The sequence below is a fragment of the Carcharodon carcharias genome, chromosome 6 (assembly GCF_017639515.1).
Source record: "Carcharodon carcharias isolate sCarCar2 chromosome 6, sCarCar2.pri, whole genome shotgun sequence".
Lineage (NCBI taxonomy): Eukaryota > Metazoa > Chordata > Chondrichthyes > Lamniformes > Lamnidae > Carcharodon > Carcharodon carcharias.
In genome coordinates, this window is record NC_054472.1 from 88,788,700 (window position 1) to 88,812,027 (window position 23,328).

At 51.8% G+C, this 23,328-nt stretch overlaps 1 protein-coding gene across 2 annotated transcripts in view; it reads right to left on the reverse strand.

Annotated features, from left to right (window-relative positions):
• The window catches only part of mcmdc2 (minichromosome maintenance domain containing 2), a 110,206-nt gene that overhangs the window by 52,359 nt on the left and 34,519 nt on the right, over positions 1 to 23,328 (reverse strand). For both annotated transcript variants that reach the window (XM_041189454.1, XM_041189455.1), the window contains exon 5: positions 22,149 to 22,271. In XM_041189454.1, coding sequence (XP_041045388.1) covers positions 22,149 to 22,271 — 123 coding nt within the window. The remainder of the gene's footprint in view (positions 1 to 22,148; positions 22,272 to 23,328) is intronic.

A 23,328-nucleotide genomic window follows, 5' to 3' on the forward strand; every position in this document is an offset into this window, starting at 1 on the left:
CTCCATCTGCCAAATTTTTGCCCACTCGCTTAACCTATTTATATCCTCTTATAGTCCTGTTCACAACCTGCATCTATTTTGGTATTATCAGCAAATTTGGCTACAATACAGTCTGTTTCTTCAACCAAGTTATTAACTTGGATCACAAATAGTTGAGCTCCTAGCACTGTTCCTGTAACACCCCACCAATGACAGCTTGCCAACCTGAAAATGACCCATTTATTCTGACTCTCTGCTTTCTGTTAGTCAATCCTCTATCCATGCTAATATATTACCTTCAACACTACAAGCTCTTAACTTGTGTATCAAAATGGTGAAGGAATAAAAATAAAACTAACCTTTCATGTAGCACCTTATCAAATGCATTTTGGAAATCCAATACACTACGTCAACTGGTTCCCCTTTATCCACCCTGCTTGTTAAATCCTCAAAGAATTCTAAGGAATTTGTCAAACATGATTTCCATATCATAAAATCATGTTGACTTTGCTTGATTATATTATGATTTTCTAATTGTCCTGCTTCTGCTTCCTTAATAACGAATTTCAGCATTTTCCCAAAGCCAGATGTTAGGATAAATGGCCTACAGTTTTCTGCTTTCTGTCACCCTCCTTTCTTGAATAGTGATGATATGTTTGCAGTTTTCCAATCCCCTGGGTCTTTTCCAAAATCTAGGGAATTTTGGAAGGTTATAACCAATGCATCCACTGTCTCTGCAGCCACTTCCTTTAAGACCTGAGGATGCAGATAATCAGATCCAGGGACTTGTCAGCCCTTAGACACATTATCTAGGGCTGGTGATCGTTTTAAGTTCCTCCTTCCCTGTTGCCTCTTGATTTTCTGCTATTCTTGGGGTACTTTTTGTTCCTGCTACTGTGAAGGTAGGCATAAAATACTTGTTCAAAGTCTCTGCCATTTCCTCACTTCCCATTACTAATTCCCTGGCTCATCCTCTAAGGAACCAACATTTAGTTAAGCTGCTCTCTTCCTTTAATATGCTGTAGAAGCTCTTACTGGTACTACATTTATTGCCTTAAGGAGAGATTTAATAAGGTCTCCACTGGATGAGCAGTTGGGCTTGGTTAATTAAAGAAGCAGCTGAAACTGGTTCCTCTGTAATTGGGTCAGGCTTGGCCTAAATAGCCAAGTGGTTATGGTACTGGGTTTGTAACCCTAAGATCAAGAGTTCAACCAATTTTGTTGATTTGGTTTTCATTTAAAAGATTATCAAGAGTTCAAATCTCACAATGGCAAACTATGAAACAATGTAACTTCATCTGAAACAGATGGAAACAGGTTTACTCAAAAAAAAAGAGTATCAAGAGTTCAAATCTCACAATGGCAAACTATGGAACAATGAAATATCAGCAATATGTCAAGAGTTCAAATCTCACAATGGCAAACTATGAAACAATGTAACTTCATCTGAAACAGATGGAAACAGGTTTACTCAAAAGAGTATCAAGAGTTCATTTTCTTAACGATCTCGTGAAGGTAATTGTGGATTCAGTTGGTTTCCTGATACTGAGGAGAGAAGGTGTGTGGTGTTGGTGTTGCTGCTCCTCAGTGTTTCAACTGTTTCTGCTGCTGCCTTTGGGGTTGTTGCTTCTGCTGTGTGCTGCTGCTGCTTCTGCTCCTCCAGTGCTGCCAAAGGAGAGAGAGGGAGAGAAGGGAACAGTTGCTGCTGTTGATACAGGACAGGAAGGCCAGGAGGCCAGGACTGAGTTAAAAAACAACATCCTAGGTGGGTGTCTGAACTGTGTATTTTTGTTTAAGGTGGGGGCAATTAAGGACTGTGTTTTGTAGGGGGAGGCAAGAAGACTGCCAGAAGAGTTGGGGAAGGAAGAGAGGGAGGGTGTGTGTGTGTGTGCTGAAACCATCTTTCTGCCACCCCTCCCCCCTACCCAGCCCTTTTCCCAGTAAGGCCAGCAATAGCTGGTGAAGACATCGCCTCCCCCTGCCTGAAGAACATCAGGCCCCCACCCACCGTCCATCCACCATCGAGGACACCCACCTGGACATTTACCTCTTTCCCTCCTGTGCCTCCCTGTCTTTTACTCCTCTCCCTCCTCTCCTCTCCTGCCTAAAAGAGGGGAGGTTGTTTCTACCTCTCTCCCCCACCCCCTTTCCTCCCTATATATATAAAAAAAAATATATAAAAAGAAAAAAAACAAAATGGCCAATCCTTCCCGGGGTGGGCGTGGCTCTGGCCCTAAGGCCAATTCACCATTGCCTGTGGCCGGGCCCTCGAGGGCTAATGTGGAGGCGGTTTTGTCACCGGTGGCAGGGCCTCAAAAAAAGAAAACTTATGCGGGGGTGGTTGCTTCTGCGGCTCCAGCTGCTCCCGCTGCCCTGTCACCATTCCGCCTCCTGACCAGGGCCCTTGGGGTAAAGAGCTATACTCACCCTGAAATGACAATAGAGGCCTGCGTAAAGGCTATGGCTGGGGTCGTCGGCCCCTCAGCCATTGTCACGGCCTCTAAAATGTATGGGAAGGCCATATTCTTCTTGAGGTCCGAGCGGGCGGTGCACCTCGCCCTGCAAAAAGGACTCACTGTGGGCGGGACTTTTCTGGCGGTGGACCCCCTTGAGGCCACCGCCCAGAGAATTATTATTTCGAACGTCCCGCCTATTCTATCCAGTGAGCTCCTCCTCCCCCACCTTAATAAATTGGGGGAGGTCAGGTCGGGGGTTGCACCAATCCCGCTCGGCCTCAAAGACTCGGCCCTCCGCCATGTGTACTCCTTCCGGCGCCAGGTATTTGTCCGCTTGGCCCAGGAGGAGTGCCTGGAGGGGGCCTTCGTTATCAATTTTGAGGGGACCGCCTATCGGGTCTTCTGGACCGTGGAGGGCGTGCGGTGCCATGCTTGTAAGGAAGCAGGGCACGTGAGGAAGAACTGCCCCGCCTCCAAGGCCACGAGCCCCACCCAAGCGGCCACGGCTGGCACCGCCCCTCCTCCCCCCGCCACCACTCCATCTCCCTCCCCGCAAGGGGAAGCGACGCCGGTGGCCACTGCCATCTCGGCTGCCGGTGAGGCGGGGGGAGAGCCCCCGCGCCGTAAGAAGGCGCAGAGGAAGACCCACAACCTGGAGGCGGCCCCTGAAACGCCCCAAAACCCCCAAACACCTGCAAGCACCGGCTCGGGGGAAAAGACATCATCCGGCCCCGGCGTCGTGTCCGCGTGTGCTCCCGGGCCCGTGGGTGCTAAGGCGCCGAGTGCTGGGCCCGGCGTCGTTTCTGCGCGTGCTCCCGGGGCCGGCGGGGAAAGGACGCGGGACCCCGAGCCGGGGTATCTAACACCCAAAACCCAGAGGGTGGAGTGTCCGGAAGGGCTTTACAAGGAGGAGGGGGCCTCGGAAATGGAGGTCTCCCTAGCCCCCAGCCTGACCCGGAAGAGACGTCACGCTTCGGAGGAGGAGGTGGGTGATGCCCAAACTGAAGAAGTTGGGTGTGTCCCTTCCCCCGATGAAGAGGTGGTGGCGTCTCCACCAAGTAAAATCTCGCCCTGTCCTCTGGGGGAACTCAAAACCCCTGCACCGACTCCCACCACTGTTACCCCCGTCAACCTGCTGCAGTCCCCTGAACAGGGCCCCTCGGGGGTCACTGAAGGCACCTCCCTTGAGGTGGTGCCCGACTCAGAGACCCTCGATACCCCCGAGGTACCTTCTGGCTCATCGGGGGACTGCAACTTTCAAAATTTAAAAAATGTCAACGGGTCATTGGGTGGCGGCGAAAAGGAAGGCCTTCCTGCTCCCTCCCAAACCTTAGCACCGGGCGTCCTAGTTTTAGGTCAGGAGCTTGTCCTGAGCTCCCCGGACGACCCGGTGCCGGGAGGAAAGCAGGCATCAGAACTGCCGCTGCCCTCTGACCCAAAACGTTTAGAGGAGACCAGAGAGGACCCCTCTGGCCTTGATCCTGGGGGTGGGATCGAGGTACAGGTGGGGCCAGCTGGCAGCTCCGAATCAGCCCCCGTACTCAATGCGGGGGAGGGGTCGGAAGCTGGAGGCGACGACCTGGAGGAGGATGGGGTGTCCGTGGTGAGCGCTGGAGATTACGTTGAGTCGCTCTCAAGCGAGGCGGTGGATCCCCTGGTGCCCTCCACTGACTCCCCCCTCATCCCCCCAAGGGAACTCCGGGACTTTTTGGCGAGTCATCGCGGTCGCCGAGACAGGGTTCAGTTGGCCTTGGACCGGTGGCATTCTTTTCCGCTGGTGTTCTGGTCCACTCGCGAGGCTCTCAAGTCTCCTGAGTTGGATAGGAATGCGCGGCGGAGGGTCCAAACGTTTCTCGCTGGGCTCCTGAAGGAGAGGAAGAACTAAAAAGTCCTCTTCTTCTTTTTAATGACTTAAGGTGAAGATTTGATGTACCTTTGACAATGAAGACGACTATAGCCAGCCTCAACATCCGCGGCAGCAGGGCCGCACAGCGCAGGTTCCAGAACTTCTCGGTCCTCAGGGACGGGAAGTATGCGTTGTGCTTCCTGCAAGAAACCCATACCGTTCCGGGAGACGAAGCCACGTGGCTCCTGGAGTGGCGAGGGGGGGTCTACATGAGTCACCTAGCCTCCAATTCTGGCGGGGTGGCTATCTTGTTGGCCCCGTATTTTCAGCCGGAGATCTTGGGGTCAAGGAGCCAGTGCCAGGCCGGTTGCTGCACCTGACTGTGCGTCTGGGGGGGGGGCGGTGCTTCACTTTGTGAATGTGTACGCTCCCCTGGGCACGCAGCAGCAAGCGAGCTTCTTTGAAGAAGTGTCCACTCATCTCGGCTCCATCGACGCTGGCGAGTGCATCGTCCTCGGGGGGGATTTCAATTGCACCCTCGGGGTCCGGGACCGTCACGGTACCCCGCACTGCACGCGAGGTGTGAGTAAGTTGCGGGACCTGGTCAGGTCCTTCGACTTAGTGGACGTCTGGCGAAATCTCCATCCTGACTCCAGCGTGTTCACCTTTGTGTCACCTGGAGTCGGAGCGTCCAGACTCGACCGCCTTTACGTTTCGAAGGCGTACGTGTCCTGCGTTCCGGCTGCTTCTATACAGCAGGTTCCGTGCACGGACCACCGTCTGGTGTGGGCGGAGCTCACTTCGTTCTGCGCTCGGACGGGGTCCGCGTACTGGCATTTTAATAACCTGTTGTTGGAAGACCAGCGGTTCCTGGACTCGTTCCGTCGCTTCTGGGCCGGCTGGAGAAGGAAGCGGGGAGGCTTCCCCTCCTTGAGGCTATGGTGGGACGTGGGCGAGACTCACGTCCGAGTTTTCTGTCAAGAGTACGCGAAGGGGTCGACAAAGAGACGCAAATCCAGGGTCGAGGAGTTGGAGAAGGAGGTGCTCGACCTGGAGGCACGTCTCCGTCAGCCCGACGCGGACCCGGCCCTGCGGTCGGTGTACGATGAGAAGAAGGGCGCGCTGCAGGACCTGCAACTGGTCGGGTCTCGGGGCGCGTTCGTGAGGTCGCGGATCTGTTTCCTTAAGGAGATGGACCGTGGCTCTCCCTTCTACTCACTGGAAAAAAGGCACGGGATCCGTAAGCAGCTCTTTACGCTGCTGGCCGACGACGGATCACTTGTCTCGGATCCGGAGGGCATCAGGGCCATTGCCCGAGATTACTACACTGCCCTTTTCTCTCCGGATCCGTCCAGTGAGGAAGCTTGCAGAGTTTTGTGGGAGGACCTGCCGCAGGTCGGCCCGGAGTGCGCCGGAAAGCTCGACTCCCCTATAAGTCTGGGGGAGCTGACCGGCGCACTCGACGGTCTTTCTAGGGGCAAAACCCCGGGACTAGACGGGCTGACCGTGGAGTTCTTCAGGGCGTTCTGGGACGTCTTGGGGAGCGACTTCGCGGGGGTCCTGGGGGAGAGCATTGCTACCGGGGAGATGCCCCTTTCGTGGCGCAGGGCCGTGATTGCCCTGCTGCCGAAGAAGGGGGATCTCCGCCTTCTTAAAAACTGGCGCCCGGTCTCCCTCCTCAGCACGGACTACAAAATCTTCGCCCAAGCCATGTCTTCTCGGCTCGGCACCGTGCTGGACCACATGATCCACCCTGACCAGTCCTACACCGTCCCGGACCGAACCATTTATGATAACATCCATCTGGTCCGGGACATCATCCACCATTCCCAGAGGGCTGGTCTGTCGAGCGCCTTCCTGTCTCTCGATCAGGAGAAGGCGTTCGACAGGGTGGATCACGAATACTTACTTGGAACTCTGCGAGCTTTCGGGTTCGGGACGCATTTTGTCGCCCGGATCCGACTTCTGTACACCGCCGTGGAGTGTCTAGTGAAGGTTAACGGGTCCCTGACGGCGCCCCTTCGCTTTGGGAGAGGGGTACGTCAGGGCTGCCCCCTGTCTGGCCAGTTGTATTCTATTTGCATGGAGCCTTTCCTGCGCCTCTTGCGGAGGAGGTTGTCGGGATTGGTTCTGCGCGGGCCGGGCATCGGGGTGGTCCTATCGGCTTACGCCGATGATGTGCTCCTTATGTTTATTGACCCGGCTGACCTGCGGAGGATGCGCGAGTGCCAGGAGGTCTACTCTGCCGCTTCTTCTGCCAGGATCAACTGGGGTAAGTGTTCTGGACTCCTGGTCGGTCAGTGGCAGATGGATCCCCTACCCGAGGAGCTCAGGCCTTTCACCTGGAGCAGGACCAGCCTCCTCTACCTGGGAGTCCATCTCTGCCCCGCTGAGGAATCCTGGCCGGCAAACTGGCAGGAACTGGAGACGAAAGTCACCGCTCGCCTGCGGCGCTGGACAGGACTGCTCCGAGTGCTATCTTACCGAGGTGGAGTTCTGGTCATAAACCAGCTGATCGCCGCCATGTTGTGGTATCGGCTGGTCACTTTGACCCCTCCCCCGGACTTTGTCACAAGAATCCAGAGATTGTTAGTCGACTTCTTCTGGGACAAAAGATTGCACTGGGTCGCTGCCGAGGTTCTGAGTCTCCCGCTTAGGGAGGGTGGTCAGGCGCTAGTGTGCCTACGCACACAGGTGGCGACTTTCCGCCTTCAGACCCTGCAGCGATACCTCTACGTCGAGCCTCCTCCTAGATGGTGTGCCCTGATGACGTATTTCTTCCGTCAGGTGCACGGCCTGAATTATGACATGCAGCTCCTGTTTATAGAACAGCTGGGCCTCGGTGGCTCCTTGCAGGCGTTGCCCGTCTTTTACCAGGACCTGATCAAAGTCTGGAAAGTGGTCGACTCGCGACGCAGCTCTCCCCCGTCAGGAGTAGCGGCTATCGTCAGAGAGCCGCTGCTCAGGAATCCGCCCCTCCGTCCTTTTCAGTGGTTGGCAGAGAGGAGGGCTGTGGCCGCAGGGGTGACCAGGATCGGGGACGTGCTGGGTGGCGGAGGACTGGGCTGGATGCTCCCGCAGGAGTTGGCGCGACGCGCGTCTGTGAGTGCCCAGGTCGCAGCCGATGCCATCCAAGACCTGAGAACGGTCGTGCTCGGACCCGACGTTATTTTGGGTCTTGAGGTGGCCCGGGTGCGCGGTGGTCTTCCGTCTGAGCGTTCCCCTGTTCGGACGGAATTCCACATTGGCCCCAAGCCCTGAACCCTCCCTCGGGTGCTGGTGCCCCGGAATATGAGCCGCCTCGGGGACATGCCCTCTGTGCCTTTTGGCACGGCAAAGAGGGGCTTTTTGTATGGACTGCTGCTGCACACCTTCCATTTTCTCGCCCTTGTCCGTCGACCGGACACGCCCTGGCGTGCCTTGTTGCCGTCCGGCGGCGGAGGCCCTCGATGGGAGGCCCTCTACGGAGGTGTCCTCCCCCTTTCTATCGGGGACCTGGGTTGGAGGGTGTTGCATGCAGCAGTCCCTTATAATAAGAGGATGCATAGGTTCACGGACTCTCAGGACACATGCCCTTTTTGCGGTCTTGTGGAGTCCGTGGACCATGTATACATAGGGTGTTGTAGGCTGCACTCCCTTTTTAGTTATTTGAAAAACCTTTTATTGATGTTTTGTTTGCACTTCAGCCCCACGCTCCTGATCTATGGGCACCCGGTGCGGAAGGGGGTCGGGAAGGAGGAGGACCTCCTCGTGAACCTGCTCCTGGGCCTGGCCAAGTTGGCCATTAACAGGTCCAGGCAGCGGGTGATCGGGGGAGTCCCGCCCGATTGTTTGTCCCTCTTCCGCGGCTACGTTCGTTGCCGGATGTCCCTGGAGTAGGAGCACGCGGTGTCTGCTGGCACTCTCGAGGCCTTCCGTGCTCGGTGGGCACCGCGGGGACTGGGGTGTTTTGTTGACCCCTTTAATCACATTTTGATTTAAAGTTTGTAAGTTTCCTTTAAACTTTGTTCTTGGTTTTACAGCTGACCTGAATTAGGGGCTGTGTCTGATTTATCCCAATTTTGTTGATTTGGTTTTCATTTAAAAGATTATCAAGAGTTCAAATCTCACAATGGCAAACTATGAAACAATGTAACTTCATCTGAAACAGATGGAAACAGGTTTACTCAAAAGAGTATCAAGAGTTCATTTTCTTAACGATCTCGTGGAGGTAATTGTGGATTCAGTTTGTTTCCTGATACTGAGGAGAGAAGGTGTGTGGTGTTGGTGTTGCTGCTCCTCAGTGTTTCAACTGTTTCTGCTGCTGCCTTTGGGGTTGTTGCTTCTGCTGTGTGCTGCTGCTCCTCCAGTGCTGCTGCTGCTGCTGCCTTGCCCCTGTGGTGCCAAGGGAGAGAGAGGGAGAGAAGAGAACAGTTGCTACTGTTGCTACAGGACAGGAAGGCCAAGAGGCCAGGACTGAGTTGAAAAACAACATCCTAGGTGGGTGTCTGAACTGTGTATTTTTGTTTAAGGTGGGGGCAATTAAGGACTGTGTTTTGTAGGGGGAGGCAAGAAGACTGCCAGAGGAGTTGGGGAAGGAAGAGAGGGAGGGTGTGTGTGTGTGCTGAAACCATCTTTCTGCCACCCCTCCCAACCCAGCCCTTTTCCCAGTAAGGCCAGCAATAGCTGGTTAGGACATCGCCTCCCCCTGCCTGAAGAACATCAGGCCCCCACCCACCGTCCATCCACCATCGAGGACACCCACCTGGACATTTACCTCTTTCCCTCCTGTGCCTCCCTGTCTTTTACTCCTCTCCCTCCTCTCCTCTCCTGCCTAAAAGAGGGGAGGTTGTTTCTACCTCTCTCCCCCACCCCCTTTCCTCCCTATATATATAAAAAAAAATATAAAAAGAAAAAAAACAAAATGGCCAATCCTTCCCGGGGTGGGCGTGGCTCTGGCCCTAAGGCCAATTCACCATCGCCTGTGGCCGGGCCCTCGAGGGCTAATGTGGAGGCGGTTTTATCACCGGTGGCAGGGCCTCAAAAAAAGAAAACGTATGCGGGGGTGGTTGCTTCTGCGGCTCCAGCTGCTCCCGCTGCCCTGTCACCTTTCTGCCTCCTCACCAGGGCCCTTGGGGTAAAGAGCTATGCTCACCCTGAAATGACAATAGAGGCCTGCGTAAAGGCTATGGCTGGGGTCGTCGGCCCCTCAGCCATTGTCGCGGCCTCTAAAATGTATGGGAAGGCCATATTCTTCTTGAGGTCCGAGCGGGCGGTGCACCTCGCCCTGCAAAAAGGACTCACTGTGGGCGGGACTTTTCTGGCGGTGGATCCCCTTGAGGCCACCGCCCAGAGAATTATTATTTCAAACGTCCCGCCTATTCTATCCAGTGAGCTCCTCCTCCCCCACCTTAATAAATTGGGGGAGGTCAGGTCGGGGGTTGCACCAATCCCGCTCGGCCTCAAAGACTCGGCCCTCCGCCATGTGTACTCTTTCCGGCGCCAGGTATTTGCCGCTTGGCCCAGGAGGAGTGCCTGGAGGGGGCCTTCGTTATCAATTTTGAGGGGACCGCCTATCGGGTCTTCTGGACCGTGGAGGGCGTGCGGTGCCATGCTTGTAAGGAGGCGGGGCACGTGAGGAAGAACTGCCCCACCTCCAAGGCCACGAGCCCCACCCAAGCGGCCACGGCTGGCACCGCCCCTCCTCCCCCCGCCACCACTCCATCTCCCTCCCCGCAAGGGGAGGCGACGCCGGGGGCCACTGCCATCTCGGCTGCCGGTGAGGCGGGGGGAGAGCCCCCGCGCCGTAAGAAGGCACGGAGGAAGACCCGCAACCTGGAGGCGGCCCCTGAAACGCCCCAAAGCCCCCAAACACCTGCAAGCACCGGCTCGGGGGAAAAGACATCATCCAGCCCCGGCGTCGTGTCCGCGTGTGCTCCCGGGCCCGTGGGTGCTAAGGCGCCGAGTGCTGGGCCCGGCGTCGTTTCTGCGCGTGCTCCCGGGGCCGGCGGGGAAAAGACGCGGGACCCCGAGCCGGGGTATCTAACACCCAAACCCAGAGGGTGGAGTGTCCGGGAGGGCTGGACAAGGAGGAGGGGGCCTCGGAAATGGAGGTCTCCCTAGCCCCCAGCCTGACCCGGAAGAGACGTCACGCTTCGGAGGAGGAGGTGGGTGATGCCCAAACTGAAGAAGTTGGGTGTGTCCCTTCCCCCGATGAAGAGGTGGTGGCGTCTCCGCCAAGTAAAATCTCACCCTGTCCTCTGGGGGAACTTAAAACCCCTGCACCGACTCCCACCTATGTTACCCCCGTCAACCTGCTGCAGTCCCCTGAACAGGGCCCCTCGGGGGTCACTGAAGGCACCTCCCTTGAGGTGGTGCCCGACTCAGGAACCCTCGATACCCCCGAGGTACCTTCTGGCTCATCGGGGGACTGTAACTTTCAAAATTTAAAAAATGTTAACGGGTCATTGGGTGGCGGCGAAAAGGAAGGCCTTCCCGCTCCCTCCCAAACCTTAGCACCGGGCGTCCTAGTTTTGGGTCAGGAGCTTGTCCTGAGCTCCCCGGACGACCCGGTGCCGGGAGGAGAGCGGACATCAGAACTGCCGCTGCCCTCTGACCCAAAACGTTTAGAGGAGACCAGAGAGGACCCCTCTGGCCTTGATCCTGGGGGTGGGATCGAGGTACAGGTGGGGCCAGCTGGCAGCTCCGAATCAGCCCCCGTACTCAATGCGGGGGAGGGGTCGGAAGCTGGAGGCGACGACCTGGAGGAGGATGGGGTGTCCATGGTGAGCGCTGGAGATTACGCTGAGTCGCTCTCAAGCGAGGCGGTGGATCCCCTGGTGCCCGCCACTGACTCCCCCCTCATCCCCCCAAGGGAACTCCGGGACTTTTTGGCGAGTCATCGCGGTCGCCGAGACAGGGTTCAGTTGGCCTTGGACCGGTGGCATTCTTTTCCGCTGGTGTTCTGGTCCACTCGCGAGGCTCTCAAGTCTCCTGAGTTGGATAGGAATGCGCGGCGGAGGGTCCAAACGTTTCTCGCTGGGCTCCTGAAGGAGAGGAAGGACTAAAAAGTCCTCTTCTTTTTAATGACTTAAGGTGAATGTTTGATGTACCTTTGACAATGAAGACGACTATAGCCAGCCTCAACATCCGCGGCAGCAGGGCCGCACAGCGCAGGTTCCAGAACTTCTCGGTCCTCAGGCACGGGAAGTATGCGTTGTGCTTCCTGCAAGAAACCCATACCGTTCCGGGAGACGAAGCCACGTGGCTCCTGGAGTGGCGAGGGGGGGGGTCTACATGAGTCACCTAGCCTCCAATTCTGGCGGGGTGGCTATCTTGTTGGCCCCGCATTTTCAGCCGGAGATCTTGGGGGTCAAGGAGCCGGTGCCAGGCCGGTTGCTGCACCTGATTGTGCGTCTGGGGGGGGCGGTGCTTCACTTTGTGAATGTGTACGCTCCCCTGGGCACGCAGCAGCAAGCGAGCTTCTTTGAAGTGTCCACTCATCTCGGCTCCATCGACGCTGGCGAGTGCATCGTCCTCAGGGGGGATTTCAATTGCACCCTCGGGGTCCGGGACCGTCACGGTACCCCGCATTGCACGCGAGGTGTGAGTAAGTTGCGGGACCTGGTCAGGTCCTTCGACTTAGTGGACGTCTGGCGAAATCTCCATCCTGACTCCAGCGTGTTCACCTTTGTGTCACCTGGAGTCGGAGCGTCCAGACTCGACTGCCTTTACGTTTCGAAGGCGTATGTGTCCTGCGTTCCGGCTGCTTCTATACGGCAGGTTCCGTGCACGGACCACCGTCTGGTGTGGGCGGAGCTCACTTCGTTCTGCGCTCGGACGGGGTCCGCGTACTGGCATTTTAATAACCTGTTGTTGGAAGACCAGCGGTTCCTGGACTCGTTCGGTCGCTTCTGGGCCGGCTGGAGAAGGAAGCGGGGAGGCTTCCCCTCCTTGAGGCTATGGTGGGACGTGGGCAAGACTCACGTCCGAGTTTTCTGTCAAGAGTACGCGAAGGGGTCGACAAAGAGACGCAAATCCAGGGTCGAGGAGTTGGAGAAGGAGGTGCTCGACCTGGAGGCACGTCTCCGTCAGCCCGACGCGGACCCGGCCCTGCGGTCGGTGTACGATGAGAAGAAGGGCGCGCTGCGGGACCTGCAACTGGTCGGGTCTCGGGGCGCGTTTGTGAGGTCGCGGATCTGTTTCCTTAAGGAGATGGACCGTGGCTCTCCCTTCTTCTACTCACTGAAAAAAAGGCACGGGGTCCGTAAGCAGCTCTTTACGCTGCTGGCCGACGACGGATCCCTTGTCTCGGATCCGGAGGGCATCAGGGCCATTGCCCGAGATTACTACACTGCCCTGTTCTCTCCGGATCCGTCCAGTGAGGAAGCTTGCAGAGTTTTGTGGGAGGACCTGCCGCAGGTCGGCCCGGAGTGCGCCGGAAAGCTCGACTTCCCTATAAGTCTGGGGGAGCTGACCGGCGCACTCGACGGTCTTTCTAGGGGCAAAACCCCGGGACTAGACGGGCTGACCGTGGAGTTCTTCAGGGCGTTCTGGGACGTCTTGGGGAGCGACTTCGCGGGGGTCCTGGGGGAGAGCATTGCTACCGGGGAGATGCCCCTTTCGTGGCGCAGGGCCGTGATTGCCCTGCTGCCGAAGAAGGGGGATCTCCGCCTTCTTAAAAACTGGCGCCCGGTCTCCCTCCTCAGCACGGACTACAAAATCTTCGCCCGAGCCATGTCTTCTCGGCTCGGCACCGTGCTGGACCACATGATCCACCCTGACCAGTCCTACACCGTCCTGGACCGAACCATTTATGATAACATCCATCTGGTCCGGGACATCATCCACCATTCCCAGAGGGCTGGTCTGTCGAGCGCCTTCCTGTCTCTCGATCAGGAGAAGGCGTTCGACAGGGTGGATCACGAATACTTACTCGGAACTCTGCGAGCTTTCGGGTTCGGGACGCATTTTGTCGCCCGGATCCGACTTCTGTACACCGCCGCGGAGTGTCTAGTGAAGGTTAACGGGTCCCTGACGGCGCCCCTTCGCTTTGGGAGAGGGGTACGTCAGGGCTGCCCCCTGTCTGGCCAGTTGTATTCTATTTGCGTGGAGCCTTTCCTGCGCCTCTTGCGGAGGAGGTTGTCGGGATTGGTTCTGCGCGGGCCGGGCATCGGCGTGGTCCTTTCGGCTTACGCCGATGACGTGCTCCTTATGTTTAGTGACCCGGCTGACCTGCGGAGGATGCGCGAGTGCCAGGAGGTCTACTCTGCCGCTTCTTCTGCCAGGATCAACTGGGGTAAATGTTCTGGACTCCTGGTCGGTCAGTGGCAAATGGATCCCCTACCCGAGGAGCTCAGGCCTTTCACCTGGAGCAGGACCAGCCTCCTCTACCAGGGGGTCCATCTCTGCCCTGCTGAGGAATCCTGGCCGGCAAACTGGCAGGAACTGGAGACGAAAGTCACCGCTCGCCTGTGGCGCTGGACAGGACTGCTCTGAGTGCTATCTTACCGGGGTTGAGTTCTGGTCATAAACCAGCTGATCGCCGCCATGTTGTGGTATCGACTGGTCACTTTGACCCCTCCCCCGGACTTTGTCACAAGAATCCAGAAATTGTTAGTCGACTTCTTCTGGGACAAAAGATTGCACTGGGTCGCTGCTGAGGTTCTGAGTCTCCCGATTAGGGAGGGTGGTCAGGCGCTAGTTTGCCTACGCATACAGGTGGTGACTTTCCGCCTTCAGACCCTGCAGCGATACCTCTACGTCGAGCCTCCTCCTAGATGGTGTGCCCTGACGACGTATTTCTTCTGTCAGGTGCACGGCCTGAATTATGACATGCAGCTCCTGTTTATAGAACAGATGGGCCTCGGTGGCTCCTTGCAGGCGTTGCCCGTCTTTTACCAGGACCTGATCAAAGTCTGGAAAGTGGTCGCCTCACGACGCAGCTCTCCCCCGTCAGGAGTAGCGGCTATCGTCAGAGAGCCGCTGCTCAGGAATCCGCCCCTCCGTCCTTTTCAATGGTTGGCGGAGAGGAGGGCTGTGGCCGCAGGGGTGACCAGGATCGGGGACGTGCTGGGAGGCGGAGGACTGGGCTGGATGCTCCTGCAGGAGTTGGCGCGTCGCGCATCTGTGAGTGTCCAGGTCGCAGCCGATGCCATCCAAGACCTGAGAACGGTCGTGCTCGGACCCGACGTTATTTTGGGTCTTGAGGAGGCCCAGCTGCGCGGTGGTTTTCCGTCTGAACGTTCCCCTGTTCGGACAGAATTCCACATTGGCCCCAAGCCCCGAACCCTCCCTCGGGTGCTGGTGCCCCGCAATACGAACCGCCTCGGGGACATGCCCTCCGTGCCTTGTGGCACGGCAAAGAGGGGCTTTTTGTATGGACTGCTGCTGCACACCTTCCATTTTCTCGCCCTTGTCCGCCGCCCAGACACACCCTGGCGGACCTTGTTGCCGTCCGGCGGCGGAGGCCCCCGATGGGAGGCCCTCTACGGAGGTGTCCTCCCCCTTTCTATCAGGGACCTGGGTTGGAGGGTGTTGCATGCAGCAGTCCCGTATAATAAGAGGATGCATAGGTTCACGGACTCTCAGGACTCGTGCCCTTTTTGCGGTCTTGTGGAGTCCGTGGACCATGCATATATAGGGTGTTGTAGGCTGCACTCCCTTTTTAGTTATTTGAAAAACCTTTTATTGATGTTTTGTTTGCACTTCAACCCCACGCTCCTGATCTATGGGCACCCGGTGCGGAAGAGGGTCGGGAAGGAGGAGGACCTCCTCGTGAACCTGCTCCTGGGCCTGGCCAAGTTGGCCATTAACAGGTCCAGGCAGCGGGCGATCGACGGGAGTCCCACCCGATTGCTTGTCCCTCTTCCGCGGCTACGTTCGCTGCTGGATGTCCCTGGAGAGGGAGCACGCGGTGTCTGCTGACATGCTCGAGGCCTTCCATGCTCGGTGGGCACCGCGGGGACTGGGGTGTTTTGTTGACCCCTTTAATCACATTTTGATTTAAAGTTTGTAAGGTTCCTTTAAATTTTTGTCCTTGGTTTTACAGCTGACCTGAATTAGGGGCTGTGCCTGATTTATCCTAATTTTGTTGATTTGGTTTAATTGTTTTCATTTAAAAGATTATCAAGAGTTCAAATCTTGCAATGGCAAGCTATGAATCAAGAGTTCAAATCTCACAGTGACAAACTATGACACAATGTAATTGGGTCAGCTACCCTTTGTCTTAGGAGCATATAAAGCCACAAACTTAGTATGACTTCACGCTTGAGTGTGATTTAGAATAGAGAACTGGGAATTGGATGATTAAGGGAGTTAGGGGAGGAAGTGTTCCTTGCTTTAGACATTTGCTAACACAAGAGAAGTGGCAGCCTTAAAGAGTGAGGGAAACCGGGCCCAAGACCAGAGTGAGATGGGGAGCCAGCGCAAGAGAAGCAGCAGTCTTGGTAAGTAGGACCTGGTGAATATTTCTACTGTCCTTAATATTCCTTAAAATAAAGGGAGTAATTTAAGGGTAAGTCATGACACAGCAGCTCAGACACGTGGAATGCTCATGCTGTGTGATGTGGGAAGTCGGGGAAACTTCCAGTATCCATGGCAACCATGTGTGCAGGATGTGTCTCCAGCTGCAACTACTCAAAATCTGCGTTTCAGAGCTGGAGCTGGAACTGTGGTTGGAGTCACTGTGGAGCATCTGCACGGCTGAGATCTTTGTGGAACCACGTACAGTGAGGTGGTTACACCACAGGTAAAGAAAGGGAATAGGTGACCACCAGACAGAGTAAAAGCACTAGGCAGGTAGTGCAGAGTCCCCTGGGTCCATCTTCCTTTCTAACAGATTTTTCATTTTGGATACTGCTGGGGTATATGGTTTTTCAGGGGAATGCCGCAAGAGCCAAGTTCGTGACACCATGAGTGCCTCAACTTCACAGTAGGGAAGAAAAGAGTGGGACAGCAATAGTGATAGGGGATTCTATCATAAGGGGAACAGAGATGTTTCTGTGGCTGCAGACTTGACACTAGGATGGTATGTTGCCTCCTTGGTGCCAGGGTCAGGGATGTCAGAGTGGCTGCAAGACATTCTGAAGGTTGAAGGTGAACAACCAGAAATCGTGGTCCATATTGGTGCCAATGACATAGGTAAAAAGAGGGATGAGGCCCTGGAAGCAGAATATGGGGAGCTAGGAAATAAATTAAAAAGCGGGACCTCAAAGATGGTAATCTCAGGATTACTCCCAGTGCCGCATGTTAGTGAGATCAGGAATAGGAGAGTAGGTCAGATGAATGCATGGCTGGACAGATGGTGTAGGAAGGAGGGATTTAAGTTCCTGAGGCATTGAGACTGATTCTGGAGAAGATGGGACCTGTGCAAGCTGGATGGGTTGCACCCCAGCAGGACTGGAACAAATATTCTATCACAGGAGTTTGCTAACACTGTGGGGAAGGGTTTAAGGTAGAGTGGTAGGGGGATGGGAAACTGAGTGGAAAGACATAAGAGAGGGAAACAAAGAAATAAAAGACAAAAGTAGAAAGCAAAAGTGGAAAGCAGAGGAAACAAGGGCAAAAAGGGCCATAGTACAAAAAAAATGTGTAAAAATGTTTAAAAGACACATCTAAAGGCACTGTATCTGAATGCATGGAACATTCACAATACACTAGATGAATTAACAGTGCAAATAATTACGGAGACATGGCTGCAGGATGACCAAGTCTGGGAACTGAATATCCAAGGGTATTTGATTTTTAGGAAGGATAGGCAAAAAAGAAAAGGAGGTGGAGTGGCATTGTTAGTTAAGGATGAAATCAATGCAATAGAGAGAAAGGATATTGGCTCAGAAAATCTATATTTAGAATCAGTTTGGTTAGAGCTAAGAGGCAACAAAGGGTTGAAAACATTAGTGGGAGTTGTCTATAGGTCCCAAAACAATAGTGGTAAGGTAGGGGACAGCATTAAACAGGAAATTAGAGATGCATGTAACATAGGATGGAATCATACAGTAATCATGGGTGACTTTAATCCATATATAGACTGGGCAAACTAAATTGGCAATTGTAGCAGATGAATTCCTGGGGTGTGTATGAGATGTTTTTTCAGACCAATAAGTTGAAGAACCAACTTGGGAACAGGCTATCCTAGATTTAGTATTGTGCAATGAGAAGGGGTTAATTAATAATCTTGTAATGTGGGGTCCTTTAGGGAACAGTGACATAACATGATATAATTCTTCATTTGGATGGGAAGTGACGTGGTCCCATCCAAAACCTGGGTCCTAAATCTAAATAAAGGAAATGGAGGTATGGAGGGTGAGTTGGCTACGATAGATTGGGAAACTTCATTAAAAGGCATGATGGTGGATAGACAATGGCTAATATTTAAGGAACAAATACATGCATTGAATCAAAGGTTATTGCAGAAAATAAAAGCTCATGATGTAGGGGGTAATATATTGGCATGGACAGAAAATTGGCTAGCTAACAATAAACAGAAGGGAGCCATAAATCAGTCTTTTTCTGGTTGGCAGCATGTAACGAGTGGTGGGGACTCCACTTTTTACATTTATATAAATGACTCAGATGAAGGGACAGATGGTACAGTTGCTAAATTTGCTGATGACACAAAGATAGGTAGGAAAGTAAGTTTTGAAGAGGACGTAAGGAGGCTACAAAGCAACATAGATTGGTTAAGTGAGTGGGCAAAGATCTGCAAATGGTGTATAATGTGAGCAAATGTGAAATTGTCCATTTTGGCAGGAAGAATAAAAAAGAAGCATATTATCTAAATGGTGAGAAATTGCAGAGCTGAGATTCAGATCTGGGTGTCCTAGTGCATGAATTACAAAAGGCGAGTATGCAGGTACAGCAAGTGATTAGGAAAGCTAATAGAATGTTATAATTTATTGTGAGGGAAATTGAATACAAAAGTAGGGAGGTTATGCTTCAGTTGTACAGGGCACTGGTGAGATCACATGGAGTACTGTGTACAGTATTGGTCTCCTTATTAAAGGAAAGATATAAATGCGATTGAAGCAGTTCAGAGAAGGTTTGCTAGGCTAATACCAGGAATGGGCAGGTTGTCTTTTGAGGAAAGCTTGGACAGATTAGGCTTGTCTCCGTTAGAGTTTGTAAGAGTAAGAGTCGACTTGATTGAAACCTTTAAGATCCTGAGGGGTCTTGACAGAATTAATGTGGAGAGGATGTTTCCTCTTGTGGGAGAATCTAGAACAAGGGTTCAAGGTTTAAAAATGAGGGATTGCTCATTTAAGACAGACAAGGAGAATCTTTCTGAGGGTCATGAGTCTTTGGAACTCTCCTCCTCAAAAGGCAGTGGAAGCAGGGCCTTTGAATATTTTTAAAGCAGAAGTAGTTAGATTGTTGATTAACAAGAGGATGAAAGGTTATTCGGCTAGTCAGGATGTTACAGTCTGATCAGCCATGATCTTATTGAATGGCAGAGCAGGCTTGAAGGACCGAGTGGTCTACTCCTGCTCCTAGTTTGTAACAGTTAAACATTACTTCCTGGTGCAAAAACACAACAGGAAAAGCAGCCAAAGCATGGCTAACAAAAAAAAATTAAGGATAATATTAGATCCAAAGAGGAGTTATATAAAGTTATTAGAAAAAGTAGCAAGCCTGAGGATTGGGAGCAGTTTAGGATTCAGCAAAGGAGGACCAAGAGATTGATTAAGAGGGGAAAAATAGTGAGAGTAAACTTGCAAGGAATATAAAAGAGGACTGTAAAAACTTCTGTAAGTATGTAAAATGAAAGATTACTCAAGACAAATGTAGGTCCCTTACAGTCAGAAATGGGAGAATTTATAATGGAGAACAAGGAAATGGCAGAACAATTAAACAATTACTTTTAGTTCTGTCTTCACAGAGGAAGACACAAATAACTTCCCAGAAATGTTAGGGAACCAAGGGTCTAGTGAGAAGGAGGAATTGAAGGAAATTAGTATTACTAACACAATAGTGCTGGAGAAATTAATGGGACTGAAAGCCCTAGCGCCTAATGATCTACACCCCAGGGTACTAAAGGAGGTGTTCATAGAAATGGCGGATTCATTGGCTGTCATCTTCCAGAATCTGCAGAATTTTGGAACAGTCCTGGCAGATTGGAGCATGGCACATGTAACCCCACTTTTTAAAAAGGAGGGAGGGAGAGAGAAGACGGTGAATTACAGACTGCTTAGCTTAACCTCAGTAGGGAAAATGCTAGTTTAAAAAAAATAGTATTGGAGAAATTAATGGGACTAAAAGCTGATAGGGTACTAAAGGAGCTGAACATGGAAATTGTGGATGCGTTGGTTGTCATCTTCCAAAATTCTGTAGATTCTGGAACAGTCCTGGCAGACTGGAGGGTGGCAAATATAACCCCACGATTTTAAAAAAGGAGGAAGGAGGAAGGAGAAAACAGGGAATTGCAGACTGGTTAGCCTAACATCAGTAGTAGGGAAAATGCCAGAGTCCATCAAAAAGAATGAGGTAACGATACTTAGAAAATATCAATGGGATTAGACAAAGCCAACATGGATTTATGAAAGGAAAATCATGTTTGGTAAACCTACTGGAGTTTTTTTGAGGACATAGCTAGCAGAATAGACAAGAGGGAACCAGTGCATGTGGTGTATTTGGATTTTCAGAAAGCTTTTGATACAGTTTGTTCAGAGGTTGGTGTGCAAAATTAGAGCACATGGGATTGGGGATAATATATTGGCATGGATTGAGAATTGGTTAACAGACAGGAAATAGAGTAGGAATAAATGGGTCTCTTTCAGCCCAGGATTTACCAGGCAACATCCTGGTAAATCTCCTCTGCACCCTCTCTAGTACAATCACATCCTTCCTATAATACGGATTCCAGAACTGCATGCAATACTCTAGCTGTGGCCTAACCAGTGTTTTATACAGTTCCAGCATAACCTCCCTGCTCTTATATTCTATGCCACGGCTAATAAAGGCAAGTATCCCATATGCCTTCTTAACCAACGGAGATAAAAAAAAACAAAAAACTGCGGATGCTGGAAATCCAAAACAAAAACAGAATTACCTGGAAAAACTCAGCAGGTCTGGCAGCAAGTTCTGTTGAAGAGTCATGAGAACTCGAAATGTCAACTCTTTTCTTCTCTGCCGATGCTGCCAGACCTGCTGAGTTTTTCCAGGTAATTCTGTTTTTGTTTTGCTGCCTTAACCACCTTATCTACCTGTCCCGCTACCTTAAGGAACCAGTGAACATGCACACCAAGGTCCCTCTGATCCTTGGTACTTCCCAGGGTCCCACAATTCATCGTGTATTCCTGTGCCTTGTTTGTCCTGCCCAAGTGCATCACCTCACACTTATCTGGATTAAATTCCATTTGCCACTGATCAGCCCATCTGACCAGCCCATCGATATCCTCTAAGGCTATCCTCCTCACTATTTACCACCCCACCAATTTTTGTGTCATTTGTGAACTTACTGATCAACCCTCCTACATTCAAGTCTAAATCATTTATTGATACCCACAAACAGCAAGGGACCCAACCCCAATCCCTGTGGAACCCCACTGGACATAGGCATCCAGTCACAAAAACACCTCACGATCATCACCCTCTGCATCCTGCCACTCAGCCAATTCTGAATCCAATTTGCCAAATTGTCTCGAATCCCATGGGCTCTTACCTTCATTATCAGTCTCCCATGCGGGACCTTATCAAAAACCTTGCTGAAGTCCAAGTTGACTACGTCAAATGCATTGCCCTCACCTACACACCGGGTCACCTCTTTAAAAAATTCAATCAAATTGGTCAGACATGACCTCCCCTTAACAAAACCATGCTGGCTGTCCTTGATTAATCCCTGACTCTCCAAGTGTAGTCAGCCAAAGTGGATAATGTGGGCATTGATCTCACTACCTCTTGCATGCCAAGCGAGCACTCTACCATTTGAGCTAAACTGTTTTGGCAAGCATTATTATTTCATGTATAAACAGTGAGTGTCTTGGGCTACAGGAAGATATAGACAGGATGGTCAAATGGGCAAATAAGTGGCAGATGGCATTAAACCTTAAAGTGTGGGCTGATACACTTTGGAAGGAGTAATTTGACAAGGAAATATTCAATGAACGGCATGGCACTAGGAAGTTCTGAGGAACAAAGGGACCTTGGCGTGTGTGTCCATAGATCTCTGAAGGTGGAGGGCATGTTAGTGGGGTGGTGAAAAAGGCTTATGGGACACTTGCCTTTATCAATCGAGGTATAGATTACAAAAGTAGGGAGGTCATGTTGGAGTTGTATCGAACCTTGGTGAGGCCACAGCTGGAGTACTGTGTGCTGTCCTGGTCGCCACGTCATAGGAAGGATGTGATTGCACTGGAGGGGGTACAGAGGAGATTCACCAGGATGTTGCCTGGGATGAAACATTTAAGTTATGAAGAAAGGTTGGATAGACTTGGGTTGTTTTCGTTGGAGCAGAGAAGACTGAGGGGCAATCTGATTGAGGTGTACAAGATTGAGGGACATGGATAGGGAGCAGCTGTTCCCCTTAGTTGAAGGCTCAGTCACGAAGGGACATAAGTTCAAGGTGAGGGGCAGGATCTTTAGGGAGGGATGTGAGGACAAACATTTTTACCCAGAGGGTGGTGACGGTCTGGAATGCGCAGCCTGGGAGGGTGGTGGAGGCAGGTTGCCTCACATCCTTTAAAAAGTACCTGGATGAGCACTTGGCACGTCATAACATTCAAGGCTATGGGCCAAGTGCTGGTAAATGGGATTAGGTAGGTAGGTCAGGTGTTTCTCAAGTGTCAGTGCAGACTTGATGGGCCGAAGGGCTCTTCTGTGTTGTGTGATTCTGTGATAATTAAATTTACAATATAAGGAATTAAGCTGAGAAGGTAAGAAATTATACATACCACCCAGCATTCTGAATTTCAGATCTTCCTTGAGTGCAGAGTTACACAAAGTGCACGTGAAGTCATTTCGCACGGTAGCTGATTCTGTAGCACCTACAGTGTGCACCCGAATGTACTGAAAGCCTAGTACATGTAATGAGATTATACATTTTTAATAAATAATATTTAAATCTTGAGAGAAAGTAGTGTTGTGCTAATTGACTATACTTGAAGACAAGGTCATAGTGTGGACCCAAAATTTCCCAACTGATACATTCTGACTTCAGTGGGACTGACTACTCTGTCATACAACCAAATGCCAGATTTTCTCAATGGCAGCACTTGCATAAGAATCGAAGTTCCTGACCAACGTTTATCCATGAACCAATACCACTGAAATAGAATAATCTGTCATTTATCAAATTTTCTATAGGTAGCGCATTGCTGTACTCAAACAACAGTGATACTTTAAAAATAAAGTAATTGGACTATCCTGCCAATATGTTAGGCACTATATAATAACAAGTTATATTTATGTAGCACCTTTAACATCATGAAACATCCAAAGGTGCTTTACAGGAGTATTATACAAAACAGAGACTGATTCACGTAAGGAGATTTCAGGTTAGATGACCAAAAACTTGGTCAAAGTGTTAGGTTTTAAGAAATGTCTTAAAGAAGGAAAGCAAGATAGAAAAGAAGAAACGTGCAGTCTGAAGTAACTGAAACCATGGCCACCAATAGTAGAACAATTATAATTGGGAATGCACAAAAGGCCACAGAAGTGCAGATATCTCAGAGGATTCTAGGGTTGGAGGAGATTAGAAAGAGGGAAAATGCCATGGAAGGGTTTGGAAACAATGATGGGAATTTTAAAATCAAGGCATTGCTTGATATTGAGACAATGTGGGTCACCAAGCACTGAGAAGATAATAGAATGGGATTTGCTGCAAGTTAATGCACAGGCAGCAGAGTTTTGAATAACCTACAGTTTATGGAAGGTAGATTGTGAGAGACCAGCCAGGAGTGCATTGGAAAAGTCAAGTCTAAAACTAATAAAGGCATGGACGAGGGTTTCAGCAGCAAATGAGCTTAGTCAGGGGAGAAATTGAGTAATGTTATAGAGATGCAAATAGGCAGTCTTAGAGATGGCAAAAATGAGGTTGGAAGCTCATCTCGGAATCAAACGTGACACCAAGGC